Source organism: Centrocercus urophasianus, unplaced genomic scaffold (assembly GCF_019232065.1).
Source record: "Centrocercus urophasianus isolate 14NV4802_14NV808 unplaced genomic scaffold, USGS_Curo_1.0 seq_42, whole genome shotgun sequence".
Lineage (NCBI taxonomy): Eukaryota > Metazoa > Chordata > Aves > Galliformes > Phasianidae > Centrocercus > Centrocercus urophasianus.
Window position 1 is genome coordinate 12,981 of NW_024885000.1, and position 20,721 is coordinate 33,701.

Below are 20,721 nucleotides of genomic sequence, written 5' to 3' on the forward strand. Positions count from 1 at the left end.
ATCCTTAAAAGAATCTGTGAAGGTACGCTGCATAAATACTTGTTGTGAAAATATGTTTATTTCTCAGAGATTAACTTTGTCGTGTTTTTTTTATTCAGCCAATTAAATAAAAAAGTACATGAGCATCATAACAGTTCCCCTTCCAGATTACCTCACTGTAACTACTGCAGCCGGAAGAGGAAACCGAGCCATGCCTTCTCAAAGGTTCAGCAGCTTTGAAAACGATGCCATTCATCATCTCAGAATGAAAATCTCACATCACTAACATGGATACTGTGCAGTGCTTTGGCAATGGAGCAGCTGGTTCTGCTTTGGAATAAAACTGTTGTCTGTAATGCCAGATAGTGGGAGAGCAATGCATGCACTGATGATACTGCACAGCCAAAGCACTGCATGACATTGTTGAGACGCACACATACCCACATGCACCTGCAGACACACGTCCAAGTTCCCATGTAGATACACTGTGCACGTCCAAAGGTAACACTGAAAAACGTTGCAGCAGTTAATTATATTTTTTAAACACGTGAAACTTGTAGTAGTTTGACCTCATTACTACAGGATTACTAATTAAGTTTTCTGCAGTGCAACTCAATACAATGCACTGAGTGCAGAGTTCAGGTTTTGCTATCAAGGAGGCTAACTTTGGATTTCATGGGAAAGGACCTAACACAGGATCACCACAGCTCTGGCAAAGCACAAACAAACCTGTTGCCACGTGCATGTGAACAAATGAGGACATTTCTGTTTGTATTTGATTTGTTTTCACGCACTGCTTCAGAAATGGCTAGCTTAACTGCTTGCACTCGTGCTCATTTTGATATGCTTCAACAAGCAACCAATCTGTAAACCATTAACAGCCTGAACTACAGAAAAAGTGGGCTCCTGTGTTTCAAGGAGGTGAAGAACCCACTGACTGAGCTTCAAACCACATCTGTATGCCTGTGAGAAGAACTGTTCCAGGTGGCGTGCGAAGTTCTCTGGGAAAAGTCCTTTATAACCATTTGCATCTCTGTGCTGAAGCCACTCAGATTCCTTAATGCCTGTCAAGCAGCCTCCTGAAAGAGAAAAGACAGAGCATCTTCAGGGTCAGCTCTCTCCCATTCCTTTCTGCATACTCCAGGCCTGGAGAAGTTTTAGAGTCATACGGCTAAAAGAAGTGATGATTTGTTACATAGCATACTGTGATTTTGCACAGACTGTTTTCTCTGTTCTGCCATGGTTTTGTGAGACTGTGAGCACATTAGATGGCCTTTATCCCACCTAACCTCCAACTGAACTGAACATTGGATAATCAGCCTCTGGAGTCATCCAGTGTTACAGCAAACCTGCATTTGTGCAAATGCACGTGGAGATGTTTTCGAAGTTCTCACAGCAATATTGGGATACTTACACAGTAAGAGCACAGCACTGTGCTAGAATCATTATAGAATGCCACAGATGAGGGGGAAAAAATCCATGTTTTCATCTGATTATTTTTTTCTGAGTGTTCTTTTCTCTCATTCCTGTATTGACAGAAGAAATAACAGTTCTTGTTTTCTCTGCCATCATAATTGCTAGAAACTAAAAGTCAGTTGATACTCAACAACCTTTTCCAAAAATTCCTGGAAGCTTCAGCCTAAGCCAGATCTTGACATGCAATACTGCAATCCAAATCCATCAATCAAAAGGAAGATTTCTTGTTGGAAAGTGCTGGGTTCTCCTAAGTGCTATCCATTTCACCTGGAATAAAACCCGTGCAGTATTTTTGCAGTGATCAGCCTATTTTCATCTCACCACATGGCTAACTCTGTGCTTTGTTCCTTTTAAGAACAGGAGTCAGAGAAAAGTGATGATTAACAGGGAATTTCTAATTTCTAATGCTAATTCATTATTATTCTACAGACAGGACAAAGAGAGATGGAGTAACTGGCAGCACGTTTTTGAAGCTCACCTTTTGGAAAACCTGAGGTGGGGGAACTGAAGTTTTCTACCATGGACAGAGTAGATTCTGCTCAGGACTGAAGTTGTAATGGATGATGACTTCAACTCAATAATTATGGATAAAAGTTGGAGTCACTGGCTGGGATGAGTTGGCTTTGCACAGGGAGCACAGGCTGACAGCACTAGCTATCTCAGAATGATGGTTTTAGATCAGTTTTGCAGGAGAAAAAAGAACCAAGATCAAATACTCTCTGTAAATCAACAAATTATCTGGTAAGAGAAAAATTGAGTTCTGCGGTGATGTGAAACACGAAGGGCAAATATGCACTGAGTAATAAAGATATGAGCAGAATGATCTCAGCAACACAAATACATGGGGCTTCATTTTCTCCATCACTGCACACGATTCACTCCAATGAACACTAATGGGATTTGGATGCACACCACAAGAGAAAAATAATCAATGGATTCACCAAGGGAAGGTTATATAGATTTAATACAAAACATAAGAAAAAATAACTGAAGACAGCCTATTTTTATATCCTTAGAGTAGGTTCTGCAAATACTGACAATGAAATCAGCTGAACAGCCCAAGAGGTGAGGCAGCACAGTTTGAGTAAGCATAAGAGGATCTGTCCCTACAAAATGACAAAGTGTCCCAGTGAAAAGGAAAGTAAAAATAATTTTTATTCAGAAGCAATAATAAAAAAGAATCAAAACCCAAAGCAATTACTTGTCTCTTGCATTAAGAGAGAGTTCAGCTTGTCAGCGCTGACAGCATTTGGGCATGTTTTAAGAACTGCTCTTCATTCGGAGCAGAGACCTGGCTGTCTCACTGTGCAGGTCCAGAGCCCAACCTCCCAGCCCCCAGTTCAATGGGATGCTTTTCATCAACACTTCCTGCCACTGCAGCCACAAAGTGGCTCATACAAATTGTACAAGATGGGCTGCTCTTAAAGAGGATGTAAAAAATTCATTCACTTGACTGCAAATCAATATAATGTGTGGAATTAAATCGTTTAAAAATTAACCTGAAACACGCTGTTAAGACAAAATAAAACATCTTAAGTGACACTGAACTGTTAGGCTCTTGCACCAAAGACAAAGCTCAAGAGCACAGCTGTGTGAGGCTCAGGTTCCAAGAGGCACACAGGACATGTAGGAACACCTCTGTGCCATTTGGCTGCAGGACAGAACTGTTGGTGTGCAGTCTCAGTGCTCTCTCTGGGCAAATGCATATTTCCCCAGATCTCCATGTAAAACACTGAACATGTGGGGAAATACAGTCAGTTCCGACCCAGTGTTGCAACAACATGATAGCAGGGTGCACAATTCATAAGCCATCTTCTGTATTCAGCCTGTGTCTGTATGTAAGCCTGTATAAAATTCACTACAAAGTAACATAAAAGAGCCCTAGAAAAATGCACTGAAGTTGGATCCTGTTGGCAGTACATACCTGGGACTTTAGCTTAGTTAGCTGTGCTGCTTGGTCACAAATCAAACCAAGTAAAAGGGCAAAATAAGAATGTTGGTCTTTTCTAACAGTAAAGGTGTTTTGAACCAACATTTCAAATTAACTATAAAGAGAAGGAAACTGAGACAAATGGAAACATTAGCAAAAGAAATAACTAATCATGTTGTTGTTACCTGATCAGCTGTGGTCTCAGAAGGAATTACTAGTGCAATATCCCCTTGTTTTAAATTATGCTCATCACTGTTAGCTGCCTCAAAATCATGCAGAACTTCAACCTAAAGGAAATACCAAATGTACAGAAATGATCAAAACAGAGACACTGTGAAAAAAGAAAAATGTACTCTTTCACTTCTTTCTTTATGGAAATACATGGGCATAGATACATAGTACATTCAAGCTGTTAATGTTCACATCAAAGTTTCTAATCACACTTCATGAAACAGGTAGAGCTTCAGTAAATCTTCCTGAAACTACTGAAAGAAACCAAACCTCCTTTCCCAAGGTTGCAGAATCCCACAGGTGCTGCCTCTTGGACAAGTCCTGTTACATTATTCCTACCGTGCAAGGAACTTGCCTTCATTTCCCACTATCATGACTAGACCCGAGGAGAGGGATGGCAGGATTTTGCTAATAAGCTTGGAAAAGAATCACAGGAAATGTCCCTTCAGACCCTTCCTTATGCTGTCTGCTGGATACTGTGATTGATGTAAACATCCCTGGAAATCAGAGTGAGAGGTACAGCACCAATTTCAGTGCAAGACAAAAGAAGTGAATAATGGGAACCACAGCTCCTGTTTGTCCTGGAAAGAACTCCCATTCACTGGCAGACAGGAATGCCAAAAACATCTCTCTGTCAAAGAGGTGATCATTAAAACATTTGTGGGGTTAGCACACTGTCCTGAACAGACCATTTAACTAAATAGCTCTTCCTCCTGAAGAGAGGCACTATCCTAGTTTTCTCAAAGCACAGACAGTTCCGTGGTCACTGCAATAATGAAACAATACAGCATCGAGAACCAGATGGCAGTCGTGCATTCTGCTGCTTCTTACTTATGTTCGACTCAAGGAAGCGTGACAAAAAAACAAAAGATGAACAACAGATGAGCAGGTCTGCACCAAAACTGCACAATACCGGTCACTCTAACCTTAATGTCATTCTCACTGTTTGCTGAAAATCTTGACCAGTGACCTTGGATCAGAAGGAATGGCATATTTAGGGAGAGCTATGGGACTAACTAGTCTGAAGTATGCAAATGATAGCAGGAAGCACATAAAGTTCATCTAGCCTCAAGGAGCGTTTCTCCTGCTCACTGATTCTGAAGTGAAGGAACCTTGTGAACCAGGAATCTCTGTGGCTCTTACCAGCCAAGGAGAGGATTTCCCTGCAGCTTCATTAAGCTTTTCTGCCTGAATACCCTAACAGTTCGTAAGTACAGTAATACTAAGGACATAAAAGGACACTTCTACTTCATTACAGTGAATTGTTGAAGTCCCACAGATTTCAATAGGGCTGGAACTTCCTCTACAGATTCTCAGGCCAGAAAAATGCCTTTTTGGTACTGTTAGCAAATGATCGTGTGATATTAGTGACTAAATCACTGGCAGTGAAATTTTACTTAAAAGATTCACTGTCAGTACTGACTTGGCAAGATGAAAGGAGACCTCTAATGATTCTTACAGCTACAGAGGGATATAACCAACAAAATCCAAGTGCAGAAAATATGTTTCTCAAAATTCATGTATGGAGAAGAAACACAACCAAAGGTTGGGTGAGTGCATGTGCATGCAAGCATGTGGCTGTGAAACCAGGCGTCCTTTGGCCTCAGTAAACCATCGTAATGCCTCAATTTTCAGACACATCCACAGAAGCTAGATGTGAAAAGATGTCTAAAAGAACAGCAAACAAGCAGACCTTAAAGAGAAAGCCCAGTGGCATGTCAGAAGCTGTGCCTCCTGCTGATGCAGGCTGATCTTGAGAAGGTGCAGTCTGGATTTCTTCAGTTGGTTTCTGCTCACTTCCAACTTGGCAAGTTTCACTGTCAGTGCCCATCTCTGCTGCAGCATCTTTGGACTCGTTAATGATGACATCATGTTCTTCTCCTTCCCCTTGATTGTTTGATGCTGGCTCCATTACTACTGAAGGGATGCTGCTGACCTTTTCCTAGGAAAAGAAATAAAATACAACAAAAGCACCACAAGAGTATTTCCCACTTTATTTCAAGTTGAAAAACATGTTTCTTTACTTCTGCTGCAGGTGGGATTCTTACCTCAAGACAGAGAACAATAATTGTGCAGAAAAGTAAAAGTTCTAAGAGCTTAGAGGAACACAAGTTGAAAAGCAGAAGTGACCTGGACCTCTTTCAGGGCTGTCCCAGTGTCCGGTGTGAAATCCATCACACGCCAGAGCACCTTCAGGACTGAGGGAGGTTGTTGCCAAGAGCCATGGGACACATTACTGTACAAGACTTACTATGGGATGTTTAAGGGAGAAACCAAAAGCAGTGGGTGGATTGGGGTGATTTGGGGAGGAACAAGTGTGGGACAACAAAGCCAAAGATAACAGCATAAATGGGCTGCTTGCATGTAAGCAGTGGATAGTTCAGATGTTATCTGGCCATGTGCTGCACCTGATGAGTGTGGTCTGTCCTATCTTCTCACTAAGTTGCTTGCTAACTCCTCTCCAGGGTGAGGGCTGTCTGTTGTTCTTGCCCATGTGTACACTAGGCTCAGACCGTGGATTGGAGGGCCTGTGTGCCCATCTGCCAGCTACAGGAGAGATCCAGGTGCCAGCCACTGGAGACACTCAGGTGAGTGGACTTGAGTGTTGTCAGCATGTACATATGAATATATGTATTCTCACTAGTAGATCTCTACCTGCTCAGCCAGAGGTGAACGCGATGAGGCCTCTGGTAATGCTTGTGTTTGTGTGAGTACCCCGTGTGCCTGTCTTTGATTCCCATGGCTGTCTGTGTGTGTACAAATATGTCTGTGTGCTCTGTGTGCGCACTGACTGAGAATACATGCTCATCCTCACTGCTTGTTGGACCCTGGGGCATGGAGCTGCATCAGCCTTGCCTGTGCTGGAGCTGCTGGATCTGGCTGGATTCCTCTAACGCTCCCCACACAACAACATGAGGTACCTGAGAAATATCAATCTCCTTTTCTTCTCCCTGAGGTTTGTCACCTCCAGCAGCAGCCTCCTGTCCCGTGGGAGCAGCACCCTCACCAGCTCCTGCTGCCACCACCACACTGTCTTCCACTCCACCGCCCCATCTGCAGCACTCACCACCTGCAGAATAAAAGGAGAAACCTTTCAGGACATGAGCTGTGCATATCAGTTGGAGATATCCTGTACTCTGTGATCTTCTTAGGTGCTGCCGGCCCCTGGCTTTGGTTTCACTGGGGTTTCTCCTGACCCAAGGGGGAAAGCAGCACTGGAGGCTGCCATCCTATACCTGAAGCACCATGTAGGGAGCACAGGGGTAGGCTTGCACGACAAAGCTGATTTACAGGCAGGAGAGGGACATTTACAAAACCTTCCTGTCAACATGCAGTAGAGTTTCAGATGGGTATTGCTAGTGTAGGAAAAATTTCTCAAGGCTCATGTGTTCTCACTGCCTCTTCTTTCTCAGGCTTATACAATGGCCTCCTTCCACTGCTCTTTGGAACACTTATGGGACTGCATTCTCAGGGCTGATTTGCCTCCAAGCTGTGTGGTGTGAGAAATTCCCTGCAGGTTCAAGGTGAGTTGAAGCTTGGCAAACTGTCCGGAGGTCCCCTGTGCTACTGAAAGTCTGCTCTAGGGAACAGGCTGCAAGTCTGCTCCAGCTGCTGTCTGCCATCTCTAGACCTGGACTGCCTTCGAGAGCATTAGTTAGACTTCTTTTGAACAGAGATGTGCAACTTGGGCTATGCTAGCTGAAGCAAATATACTCTACAGCTAGATAAAGCGTAGAAATATGCAGATGTCATCAGGTACCAGAAAATGTTAGCCTATAGCTAGGCTCATTTTAAAGAAGAAAGAAACATAAATAAAGACCCAAGTAGATTTGATATGACTGAATCATTTGTCATTAGTCTGTGTTGAAAAGTCAGTATGCATTTTATTTCAGTAATTGGAAGGTGGATAGAAAAGTACCTTCCTGAAGGCCATTGCTAAATCCTTCCTCCAGCAGAGGTAATTTATGTATCACCCCAACATTTGTGTTGGTACACACTGGTATTTGTTTACAGTTATATACTTGAATTAAGTTTGCTGTAGATTCATCTTGAGGCTTGATGATGAAGTTAAATAAAAAAACACATTCTGTCAATTCAATTGGCTTCAGGACGTTTTTAACACTAAAGAAAAGCTGTTTTCTAGGTACCAGTGTCAAGCTAAGTTCAGCAGAAATTCAGTTCACAGCCTGATGCTCTGTTTCCTCAGTTTGATTTTCCACCCATGAATGAGACTAATGCAGCTCTCTGAGCTCAACTTGAACTGCCTGCATTTGTTCACAATCATTCTTCAGTCACTGTTTTTCAGCTATATCTACCCCTAGTGGCTGACATTAATTGATGTGGTAAATAAATTCTTCTGCAGTCCTTGAAAGCAGGAAATACTCCAGTGTTTTGCAGAAACCACTGGAGAAGTTTTAGCTTGAACCGAAAATTCTGCTAGGGAAGGATGCTCTGCCACAAACAGAAGTATTATCAAAAGATATGGACAAGTGTTGACATCTTCTCCTGTCACTTGTAAGGCATGCAAACCTGTCTCACAGAGTATTACCAATTTAGCAGTCTTGACCCAGGCTAGTACTCAAATAAATGGTGGTTGTAAAAGCCTTGGAAGAGACCAGTATGAAAGGAGGGGAACAGAATGCCTATCAGATTGATTTCATCACATGTGCTTCTAACAGCATGCTGCAGACATTGATCTTGCTGCCTGTTGTGATTAGGATCAACATTTATTTTGTATTTACTGGATTTGTGTAGCCAATTTTCTTTTACGGTGGAGGAGAACTTTAATTTACATGAGTCAGCTCACAAATAGTCAGCATTGAAAGGGTGATGCTCTCAACAGCTGTAGCTGTAACTCACTGAATGCACAGCACATTCACATATGCAGAACTGGGTATTTCCCGTGCCTTAGAATACAGAACCAAAGCAAGATAGATAATTAAAAAATGGCTTTTACAAAAGCATGTGTGCTAGTGCTGAATGAATCTCACTATTAGTATCAAATGTCTTTGATAAAGAAAAAAAACCACAAAACTAAACTAAACTAAAAAGAGGGAGACTCAATTCCACTGAAACCAGAACGAGAATCCCACACCTAGCTGCAATGGGCCACGTACTTGCAGGTATTTCCTGTCTTCGTTTTGAGAACCAACTCTACAAACCTGTTTTCCATAACGACACACAGACTAAGAGTATCCTAAGCCAGCTATCTGCAGAAGTGTTACTGAAATCTGCACAGCCACGCAGGAGAAAAAACAAGGGCCATCCAATGTAATGAAGGCTGTGATAACAGAGCCACGTGGCTTTGAGTTGCAGTAAAAGTGAATGCTTCTTTACCCAGGCTGCAGCTGGCTGCATTATCCTCTAATATAACTGTCAGCTCAGTGCAGTGCCCAGATTCAGCAGCAGCAAGAATGAGGCCATGAAGAGGAGGAGAGCAGCCGAGTCTGCAGCTGGGGGTCTGGGAGGAGCTCACTGAGCTCTCCCCATTTTCCAGAGCTGAAGATCTTGCTCCACAGCTTGATTTAGAAAAGGACTGGGTAATTTTTAGGACAGTTAGTCATAATTACAGCTCAGCCGTCTCATATAAGATCAAGAACTAATTATCATGCTTTAGTGAGCACACCAACTGCTTGCAGAGTCTTGGAAGGCTTTTGGAGTAATACTGCAGAACTGGTTATGAAAGTTGCCTCAGAAGGACAGTCCTCCACTGGAGCCAGGATATCAGCTTAGCAAACAGCCTGATCCCTGACAGCATCTCTTCTGCATTCAGTAATACTGCTCCTCTAAGCAGGTTAAACTGACCAGATAAAAGTTACTCTACAAGGGCACCTAGTTTGGAAAACAGAGGAAAGATGTATTTCAAAGGCTTAGCCTTTGTGCTCAGGGCAGAGCAAGGCATTTCTTGGCCCAGACTTGGCAGTGATAAGACAATGCTAGAGAAGCAGTGCAACTCACATTTGCAGCACATCAGCACCAGTAGCTATAGAAACTGGGTTTGATCTACCTCTCCCATCCCATAAATTCTTTTTAGTGTAATTCCCCTGGCTTCTACACAGCAGGCTGGTGAAGAGTATGGCACCAGTGAGGCAGGGCTACGGGTCACAGGAAGAAAGCAGCCCATGGCAGTGGGACCTCATCCTGGCTCAGCCATGCTGCCCAGCACGGACATCTGCTGGCTGCACATCTGGCTTCCCTGCAACACGGGGCACCCTGGGTAGCCACAGAGCATGGACATATCCCAGACTGCAGAAGGGCTGATGCATGCTCACATCAGTGTAACAAACTCAAGCTTGGACAGCTGAGCCTACCATGAAACCAAAACAAGTAGAACACAGTTTACAATCTGCTTGTATATGTTGTGGCACTAAGGCAAATAACATAATCCAACAGTTCATTAGCTCAGAGATACAGATTCTAAGCAATTACCAATGAGGAGTAACAATTTCTTTCTCATTCCCTACCTCTCTTCCTGCATTTAATAGGTAGCTCTTCTTCCTCTGCTGCTCTCCATGCACACTCAAAAACACTACAGTTTCAATTCTGTACAAAAGGATTGAGAGTGTCTTGCTTTATATAAGTAAAATACAACCATACCACCCTTAGATTTCAACATGCCCACCTGAAGAGAAATTAAGTATGTCCCTGAGTTTTTCAGTTGCTTTGTAATTTACCTAATTCAGTACCAGATTTGTATTTTAGAAAACGAACTTGTGGCATGATTATTTTCAGCTGTGCAAGGAAAAACAAATGATGAATCAAAATTCCTTTTCCTTTTTAAAGATGTTCAGAGGAAGGCTCAACAAACAAATTCAAGGAAAATGTAAAAGCTACTGTGAATCTATGCAGCATATTCTCTCTTTACCACAAATGTCAATAGAAACAGCATTATACCACTTTCTGTTCATGGATCTGTATGTTTTCTGTCCCAAAATATTTATCAGTCAGTACTACTGCAACAGGCAGTTTCTAAGTAGGTCTTGCATTGAATGAGAAATGTTCTGGTACCACAGCTGGGTCACAGTCATATTGTATTGTCTGCACATTGATTACATGCAGATGACATATATATATTTTTGCCACGCTCCTCTTGAAGATATTAAAGCACAACCAAATTCCTGAGGCTGCTCATACGTACCTCGCTCTCTTTTGCAGCAATTCCAGTTGTCTCCTTATCTCTGCCTCGATATTCTCCTGTATAAAGAGGAAATATGGTCACCATCTTATGCTTAGGGAATGACTGCAGAGAAACTGGCATTAATCAAGCTTAGTGGAAGAATGGCATGTATGGGATGTGATGAAATGAATGGTGGGAACTAAATGGGACAGCATACAGGGAGTGGAAAGATTCTCGCTGCTATATATCTGAAATAAAGGTAGCTATAAGACAAAAACAGAACAAAACAAGAACACAGCAAAAAACCATATAAAGAAATAAAGCCTGTTAATTACATAATGATCACCACACTGGAAGTGCTAGTGTCAATTTTATGTACTTTTGCTGTCAGTATTCTCATAACAGCACCATACTGGATGAATGTTTTTGTTAAGCAACAGCCCAGAACATTGCTGACCTTACAGTTTTCCAGCTACCTCAAATTTCTCCCACCCAAGACTCAGAATGTTCCCATCATAACCTGCTGCTGCCCCTGCAACTCACCAGTTTGCAGGAAAACTTTCTGGAACACTTCTTCCACACACATTGGGCTGAAACACACGGCAGGGGATTGTTCAAAGAGGTGGGTCACAAAGCTCATCAGTTTGTGCAGAATCACTTTCCTCCAGGTCCACACTCAGCTGTACATGCAGTGGGTGCCTGACATTTAAAACAGCAGACATGTGTCAGTGGCTCTAAATCTGGCACCCATGAAGATGTCCAAGGAATCAATTGCTCTGAACAGTGATGCTCTCCACCCCAAACAATACTTCTTACAGCACAGATGGGATCTAACACAAGGTCCTTTCCTACAGAAGCTGTAAAACTGCACGAGTTCCAGGTTTTGGAAGAGAAAAAAATGTACAATTTCCTAAACTCTGTGGGACAGTTGCGCCCCTGCTGGTTTCCAATTCTACTGTAGCATTTTGGGATTCAGCAACATCCCTTCTGCTTGAGCTTGGATTCAGTTCTGGCTATTGCTTAGCCTGGATCAAGAGGTTCAGGTCAACAAACAGTCAAAATGGCTGTAATTCATGTCTCAGAATCACAAGGTTAGAAACGACCTGCAAGATCATCTAGTCCAACCACCCTCCCATTCTTATTAGTACCACAAGCTACTAACATCTCGTAGCTCCTCATCCAGGCACCTCTTGAGCACTGCCAGGGACGGCATCTCCACCACCTCCCTGGGCAGCCATTCCACTGCCTGACCACCCTCTGAGAGAAAAAGTTTCTCCTAATATCCAACCTAAACCTCCTCTGGTACAACTTCTGGCTGTTTCCTCGGATCCTACTATTTGCTTGGGAGAAGAGGCCAGACCCTTTTGCACCACAGCCTCCCTTCAGGAAGTTGTACAGTGCAGTGAGGTCTCCCCTGAGCCTCCTCTTCTCCACACTGAACAATCCCAGCTCCCTCAGCTGCTCCTCATAAGACTTGTGCTCCAGACCCCTCACCAGTTTTGTTGCCCTTCTCTGGACACGTTCCAGGGCCTCAATGTCTTTCTTGTAGTGAGGGGCCCAAAACTGAACACAGTACTCGAGGTGCGGCCTCACCAGTGATGAGTACAGGGGTCTCGTTTGGAAGACTTGGAAGTGCTTTTCTCTTCTGCTCAGTCTTGGCTTCCTGCAGATTGCAGGATATTTCTAAAGATGCTTTTCAGAGGAAAAGTAAATCTAAGCCCCCTTATAGAAATCTTGTTCACTAATAAATGTTGAGGCTGCTTTGCAAACATGTCAGATTTTGCTTTGCAAATACGTCAGATTTTTCAAAAGCCCTGTAAGGGTGAAGATAAGTCATGCAGATCTGTGTGAGTGCAGGTAGATCAGATCACCATCTTTAGCACTTGTGATCAGACCTCAGTGCTCAGCCTCCAGCTCACTGCCTCCACACACCTGCCACACCAAAATTCCTGCACGTTTCATCTGAAATGCCTGCATATCATCTTGTTTAATAAAAGGATGCTGCGTTATATCCAAACTTCACTTCACTCATGTGTTTTCTAAGCTCATCTTCCTGCAGTCACCTCGTAAGACCCAGACCTGTCCAGGTGCCAGGGCAAGGCAGCTGCTGACAGCAGCATTACCATGCAAACCCCTCACAGCTTTATCCTGCTAAAACTGCAGTGTGACATCACCTCTTCTTTTATACATACAGGATTAATTCTTCTTTCAAGCTGCCAAACCATGCTGGGAAGACCTGATTTTTACATTAATTTTAAAACAGACTGTAGAGGGTTTTAAAAAGAAAAAAATCCCACAAGCTTCAACTGCAAAATAGAATTATTTCTTACTCTAGCAAAGCATGCATGCTTGCTAGAGCATGTTGCTCTTTTTTTTTTTTTTTAACAGGAGAGGTAAACAAATATTTCTATTGCCTCATAAAAGCTGTGTGTCTAATGGTAATGGCAAGTTGGTACAGAAACACTTTTCTGACTTGTACTATTAAAAAGTGCTGAATTTCTTAATAAGCTGTATTTAGAAGTCAATTTGCCTTCAGAAATGAGCACTGCTCTATGTCAGGAATGTGTTTGTCCCTACCCTTCTCTTTTCAGTAACCTGGAAACTCTTTCCCATAAGAATTCCATCAACCAAGCTTACAGCTTGGGCCTCATTCCAAAATTTGATGCATTCACACATATACTTTTAAATGAGGGCTCGTTTCAAGCATAACTGGAAGCAAATTTTTTGGGAAAGAGAAAGGTAAGGAGAGTTGCCCTTACTTCTTAAGGACTATTTTGTACTGGTAAAGTTAGCAGCACTGATCTTTTGATTAGTTAGGAGTTGGGATGGTAAGGATGACTGAGTTTTAGCAGGGAAGCACGGCAGTGCAATGTTTATTTTTATGCCATGCTAGGCATAAACGTCTAGTAAATAGGATTACTGAAACAGTGCCTAAGTAATGCTGCAGTTCCATAAACAGAGTGCAATCTGCCTCTGCTGACTTAGAACAGAAGAACACTGTTCTACATCAGTTCTCCTCCATTTTTGAAAGAAATATTTTACCTTTAAATGGCCTCATACTCCAGTGCTGTACCTGTACTTGGCTCCATGCTCAGATTTCAGACACAGCTGACCACTCTTCTTTGCACTGCTCTCCCAGATCATACAGTCTGCAGTTTGGGTGCCATGAGTTGTACCTACGGTGGGATTCAGCCATCATTAGACATCTCTAAGCTGAAGGCTCTTTCTTGGCCTCTGTCACTGTTCGGTGTCTGAGAGAGCTTCCAGCTGGCAGTTTCATATGTGCCCACACAAAGCTTTGAAAATCACTGTGTTTAGCTGAGTGTCTGTCTGATGGAATGAGAGAATATTAAAGCCCAGGCAAGCACCAGACCCAAAGCACAAAAAGGCTCTTTCCAAACCAAGGAGCATCTGGAAGTCAAAATAGCTGATCTCTGAGTAATGCTGTGAACTCTGGGTGCAGCATTTCACAGATAGGACAACAAAATAACAAGACTTGCTACGATTTCTCTTTGTTCTGTATACTTGTCATCTTTGCCTGACTTTGAAAAATTGACGTGGTGAGAGGGATATTATTATTTGAAACTGAAATCAATCAGTGGTTAATAAACAATATCTTTTAGACTGCATCCTTTGGATTTTACATACTATGGGAAGAAGAAACAAAACAGTTTCTGTGGGCAAAAGTCCACACAAGAAGGACTTCTTACCATCTGCTTCAGCTCTTCTGCAGCATGTGGTGATTCTGTCCCTCTAACTGTGAAAAATTTTGTTCCCTGCAACCAAAATAAGAATCAATGGTTGCCAGCACCTAACAGAAATTTATTTGTTCTGTGGCACCGATGGATCACAACAAGGACATGTAGTAAGATTCCATGCAGCAATTAAGATGAGCTCTTGGAATGAAGTGTTTGGCAATGCACTTCAGGCTGATTATGAAACTGTAAGTAACAGAACCCAAAACTCCTGAGCAGGGAATTGTACCCTGTTCTCTGCACTACCCCTCCTAGTTTAAATGAGAGCCCTACCAGAAAACTTACTCAAAGCTCCTGCAACAACTAATGACTGCCATACATTCTACCAATTAACGTGGCTTGACAGTAAATTCATCACAGAGAAATTGTGCTGAGTAGGGGCTGTCACCACAAACTTGAAATTACTAAAATCAATAGAAGATTCCTATCAGAAAGATATTATTAATATTTTTCCACTCCACTTTTAACTCATTAACACTTTAACTCAAGTCTTAAGTAACTCATTTTAAGTCACTCACAAAGTGAATGAACGCTGAACTGCTGCTGAGAAATGACATGCTTTCATATTCTGCATCTCAGTGAAATGTCCTCAGCTTTGATCACGGCTGTTGTTAATCCTGATGTTCAAGACTGTCCTTTGCAAGTCCTGGAAAGCAATTCCTGGAATCATTGCCCCTCAGAGCCAAATGAATAATTCTACTTCTGAATTTTTAAGAAATCAACACGGAGCTCATTTTCCTAGACATCTCTTCCAAATTGGTAAAGACAACTTTGTATTCTAAAGGTAACAGAAAATGAAAATAAACCCAGTCAGAACTGTCTGACTTCTATTTAATACCTATGACTTCCTCCTGGATTGCCACTCACTTGCGCCTCTCTCACTGTCTTCCTCTCCAACAGCTCTGCAGCCATTTGGAGCATGAAAGAACACGGATGAGAATGCCTCAGTGATGGTGAGGCAGCAAAACAGGTCACAGGACAGGGCCAGTGAACGGATGAGTGGTGCTGCACCTCAGCCTGCCATCTAATTAGCACTCAGACAATGAAGATTTTGGAGCTTTGTCTTCGTACAAGAAAAGCAGTTGGCTTCCTTTTAGAAAAAAATATTTCCGTCACAATTTTTCTTTCCTGTCTGAAATCCTTACAGAAAAAACAAACTCAAACCATACAGAAACAACCTTTTAAGCTTCTCTGATATCTGTTCTTCACTTTACTTACTGCCACTCAGTAGAGTGAGTACCAGAAGAGACCTCCTGACCAATGACTGATGTCCCATCCTTCCTCTACTCACCATCCTTTCTTCTTTATTCCAAACCATCAAATTTACTCTGCCTAGCCATGGAGGATTTTTGACAACGATCTGTTGGAACAACGTGCTTCAGATAGGCAGTTTCATTGTTTGCTTTGCTATAGAGTGGACAAGTTATTACAGTGATTGAGATCAACTCAAAAGAAAACATGCATGGGGAAAAGCCAGATCTCTGCAGACCACGGGGCCTTTCTTTGTGTCTCTTATTATAAGAAGATGATGCTGAGGTCACTCGCTCTAGGGTTTACTATAGACATGAACAAGGAGTAAATTAAAATTAAACACACGCAATCTTCATGATTTAATTAGAATCAAGTCCAATTCATAATTCTAAGGAACACATTGGCATTGCTTTCCTCTACCGTTACGATGCTGCTCTCACAGGTAGGAATCCAGAGCAAATAGGAAGGATTAGACAAGGACAGGGATCATCCTCCCTCTCTCTCAAAGTTCTCCAGAACAGCATGCAGAAAACTGTCCCCATTTCCATCTACAACAAATTCTTTTTACCCTGTTAGGAAGGTAGGAGCAAGGGAGAAATGATAACCAGGCAGGTGCTGCAACTAAAGCTCAGCCTGCCTTTTCATTTCATTCACACTTGATACCAGTTTTTAATCCAGTGACGCAGTTGCAACTATCCAGGCAAAATCATCTCTCTGTCCTTGAGAAGTCCTTTAAACTACAGCTGTACTCCAGAGCCTTCTGCTGCAGACAGTTTGCGTGGTATCATGAGTGGCTTCTGCAGTGGTCCAACACCACCAGCACACAACCAACCTGACATTGGTTGAGTAGAGCATCAGATCATTTCCAAGCCACTCTTCACTTCTGTTTGTACGCTTTCCTAATGCTGTTCCCCTATGTTAATAAATGTCACAATCAGGCTTGTAGTGCCTGAGCCATTGCCCCCAGCAGGAATGTGAAACACAATCAGCTCCACAGAAAGATCCATGCAAGGCTATCTGCATATCTGAAAACCTTTTGTTGATGCTCTGCACTGACCTCTGACTGCCTGTAAGACCATGCAGGTGAACTTCCAGCTAAAATGCTAGTCTTAAAAGGAATGACATTTTGGGACCAAAAGTTGCTGGAGAGGCATGCTGTGACACAGCTGGACGCTGACAAAACCAACCATGATGAGGAACAGAGGGGATGGCTGAAATACAGCAGGCACACTCACTGTGATGAGAGATGGCCCAGATGAGGCTGGGAGATGGACATGGGGGACAGATCGCTCACCGCAGCCTGCTCTGTTGGCTCATCTGGCTCAGCAGGGATGGCCTCCTTTCCCACAGCAGCAGCAGCAGGGGTTTCCTCCACCTTGACTTCCCCAGGTGGAGCTTCTTCAGCCTCAGTCTTTTGTTTTACGGATTTCTAAGTAAACAGTGGAAAATTTGTTGAGGAGCACATGATGGTGGGCAGGGAAGAAGGGAATGGGAGCTCTGCCTGGCATTACAGTGCTGCTTCACTCCTAAGCAGACTCAGTGCCAATGGCTTTGCCAGGAAGAGGACAGCCTTACATTACTAATGATCATCTACAGAGCATCTTCATTCTCAGCGTCCTGCACAGAAACTGAGTCAGTCCTACATCCCTCCCTTGCAAGGAAAGAGAGTGCTAGCTTCCTGAGCTATTGAAAGCAGCAGAAATGGGGGAGAAGTACTCAGTTTGCTCAGAAATGCTCTAGAAAGTGAGGGCAAAGTGAGGAGTGTCCCAAATTATGATTTCAAACAGGATTTTTTAAAATTATCCCCTATCCCCCTAATTCCACTAGTTCTCAGACAAAAAGATCCCTTCTCTGTTGAAGGTAAGAAACACATTGCAGACTCTGTTTTCACATAGGCAATTACTAACTGCATGAATTCTGACATTGAACATCAGAATCATAGAATGGCTTGAACTGGAAGAGACCTAAAGACCATTCAGTTCCAATCCCCCTTCTACAGGCCACCCATTAGATCAGGATGATAGGACCAGAGGCACCCAGAGCTTCTCCAGGCAGCCTGTTCCAGTACCTCACCACCTTCTGAGTAAAAAAAAGTAATCCCTAGTTTCTTTTAATGCTTATTGCATCCTGAGATCTCAATCACCTACAAAGCTTCCGTTTATCGGCCATGCTTCTTCTGCAATTCTTACCCTCTAAAATTCTGGCCTATGCTTATTCTTTAGGAAGCGTATCTGGTAAACATCACCAGTCCTGCACGATGTTTGGTCCTGCAGCAAAACAGCTCCCAGCAAAAGTGCTATTTCTGCTGGGGACAAAGCCTTGCAAACACACACAGCTAAAGGAGAGAGCTGCAAGCTGTGCTCAGCATATTGCATCTATAAAGGTGGCTGACTCAGCCAGATTAAATAACCCCAGTAGATCAATTTGCCATGAACACATTGCTCAGCATAATATGAACCTCAAAAGCTATCCAGCTGCTTTGCAGTTGATAAGATGCAGCTGCTCAGAAGGCCTTCTGTAATGAAGAGACATCTCTGAAATTCTTCAAAATACAAAAATCTGCTCCCTGACATTTTTTCAGAAAACGACAACAAAACAAAACCAAACAGAAAAACCCACCACCACACCAAAACATATCCTTTCAATTCTTTCCTCATCTAATCCTTTAGCAGGCTTATTTTTAATGAGGTATAGAGAAATCTGCCTAAGCACCACCTTCTGGATTTGGCAAAGAATAAAGAAACATTATATTACACCACACTGTGCAGAATATGTCTTGTGTGATAATACCAGTTCCAAGGACTTTCACAAAGGAAAAACAGGATTGTAATGAGAAACAAAAGGCAGGTTTATCCCAGGTCAGATGGCTAATGAGTTTCCTGGGCCTTAATACTGGAAGGAACTTTCAGGCTTAAAATCAGAGGTAATGTGTTACAATGCAGATTGCACTGATGTGCTGAGTCACTTGTGCACAAGCAGTCTTTAGGCTACTTGCCATCTGAACTACAAACACAAATACTCAGAATGCTCTCACGGTGCTCAGTGACCAAAGTCACATCAACAAACAGAATCACTCTTCTGCTCTCAGTAACGGCAGCGTTCACCCAGCAATGCTGCCACTCCATATCCTTCATTCAGGCTAACTGGATTCAGCAAGAGGAGCCCAGAAACCACCAAAGTATGATCACTATCAACAATATTCCCCCCCTTAAAAGATGGTACCTACTAAAATATGGAAGATAGATAAAGCTGCAGTAATATTAGAGGTATGTGTACCAACAGCACACGTGAGCACTTCCTTGCTGTACACTGGACCAAAGCATTCATTCTTGCTTTTCTTAAGTGCAATAAATAAGTGAACTGACTGTACCTTCAAAAATTAAAAGTATCTAGGCAACCTACTTTTCCTTTTTTGCAGTGCTATCCTAGTGAAAGACTTTCAGAAAGTACAGATTTACAGCTGCAATGGTATACCCACCTATTCTTTCAGGTCAAGATTTAATGAATTAGAGGATGGAAAACACCCGTGTTTTTGTACAAAGGAGCAAATATTTTTGTACAAAGCAAAAAACAGTACCCTTTTTTTTACACTCTTTTTTTTTTTTAGAAAAGAAGCAAAATCCACCACTTACACAGTCTCTGTCACATTCTCATTTGATTGCACTGTAAATGCAGCGGCATCCTACCTGTAGAAAATAAAAACAACACAGCAACAATATTTGGCATGGGATGTATCCAGTAAAGACCTGATTTTTATGGCTTACTCAGGCATAACCATCAGTAGCTGAGCTTGGATGGAAAATCGATAATCTAAATAGGCATGAATATCAATATTAAAGACCTTCCTTTTTCAAAAGTGTTCCACGACTCTAAAATGTTTCAAGTTGTTCAAACAGGTGAGGAATCCTTCGCTGAATAGAAGTGAATTGCAAGGACTTTGCTTCAGGCACACTGCACTTCTGAACAGCGAATGCCAGAAGTTTATTTTGCCAGACTGCACTGCACAGGGAGTGCAGAGCTCAGAGGTCCTTACACATCCTCTGGACTCTGGGCTTTTATTTGCACAGCACACACTGCTCAGTAATTAGAGATGTGAAGCTTCGCATGCATTAATTAGAGAAAGTGGTGGCAGCTTTGTATTTTAGCCCTTCCTTCTGAATACTTTACTAATGTAAAAGGCCTGGAGCAAAATTAATAAGCACTGAAAGACTCGTTTTCAGCCTTGCAGATGCCCAGCTTTTTTGTGTGCATATCTAAACAGTGGTATGCAGAGCATGCTGTGGGTAAGCCAGCCTCTGAAAGGTGCTGGAATTTAAGAAGGCCCCAGATTATCTGCATTATCACTTGGGATGGGGGCCCTGAGGTTTGAGAGCGTAAGCGTGCACTGCACTGCTGCAGTGCCTCATGCAGATCCTCAGCATTATCACAGCAGTAAATAAACAACTCAGATTTAACTCCCAGACTAAAACATATGTTAGGTGAAAACAACATTGCAGAAACAAATAAAGCTCATTTCATGTATAAATGCGTAAATACATAGAGCCACTGAACAGGTGTGAAAGCTGTGAAGAAGCCATGCTTCACAGGATGTTGAGATTGTTAGAAAAATCCAAAAAAGAGAGTGTATAACCAAGATGTTATAATTTTGTATAATCAAGATGTTACAATCGCAATACAATCAATGAGAGTAAGGCAAAGCAGACAACGATCACAAAAGAGAATAAGTGGAAGAGCTTACCCTTGGGTTGAGCTCACCAGAAGATACCAAAGAGGGGATCTCCAGAAGAGATCCTTCCCCTCTGGTAGCCAGCTCTTAAATAGGTCTAGGAGGGGTGGAGCCAGGCTCCACCCCTTCCGGCAGCACAGGTGAATTGCCTTCACCTGTGCTCCTCTGGCTGACTCAAGGCTCACCTCAGGTGATTAATCAGAGGTTCAGGCCGTGACTCAGCAGTTCCCATACAGAGAGCAAGAAAAATACTAAT

General features: G+C 42.6%; 1 protein-coding gene across 1 annotated transcript; it reads right to left on the bottom strand.

The window, feature by feature from the left end:
* Positions 1 to 616: 616 nt before the first annotated feature.
* On the bottom strand, positions 617 to 10,787 carry LOC122168463 (amphiphysin-like). Its single transcript, XM_042833831.1, has 5 exons — positions 10,755 to 10,787; positions 6,538 to 6,686; positions 5,310 to 5,558; positions 3,571 to 3,672; positions 617 to 1,058 (listed from the first exon to the last, which is right to left on the bottom strand). Exons 3-5 carry the CDS (start codon positions 5,526 to 5,528, stop codon positions 1,047 to 1,049), a joined length of 333 nt encoding a protein of 110 aa, XP_042689765.1. The 5' UTR covers positions 5,529 to 5,558; positions 6,538 to 6,686; positions 10,755 to 10,787; the 3' UTR covers positions 617 to 1,046.
* Between the last annotated feature and the right edge of the window lie 9,934 nt (positions 10,788 to 20,721).

Bases quoted from the DNA above. Each gene is read 5' to 3' on its own strand.
- LOC122168463 (XM_042833831.1), bottom strand. From the start codon at position 5,528: ATGGAGCCAGCATCAAACAATCAAGGGGAAGGAGAAGAACATGATGTC. The intron at 3,673-5,309 runs GTCTGCTTGTTT...TATTTCCTTTAG, and splicing joins CACTGGGCTTTCTCTTTAAG to GTTGAAGTTCTGCATGATTT.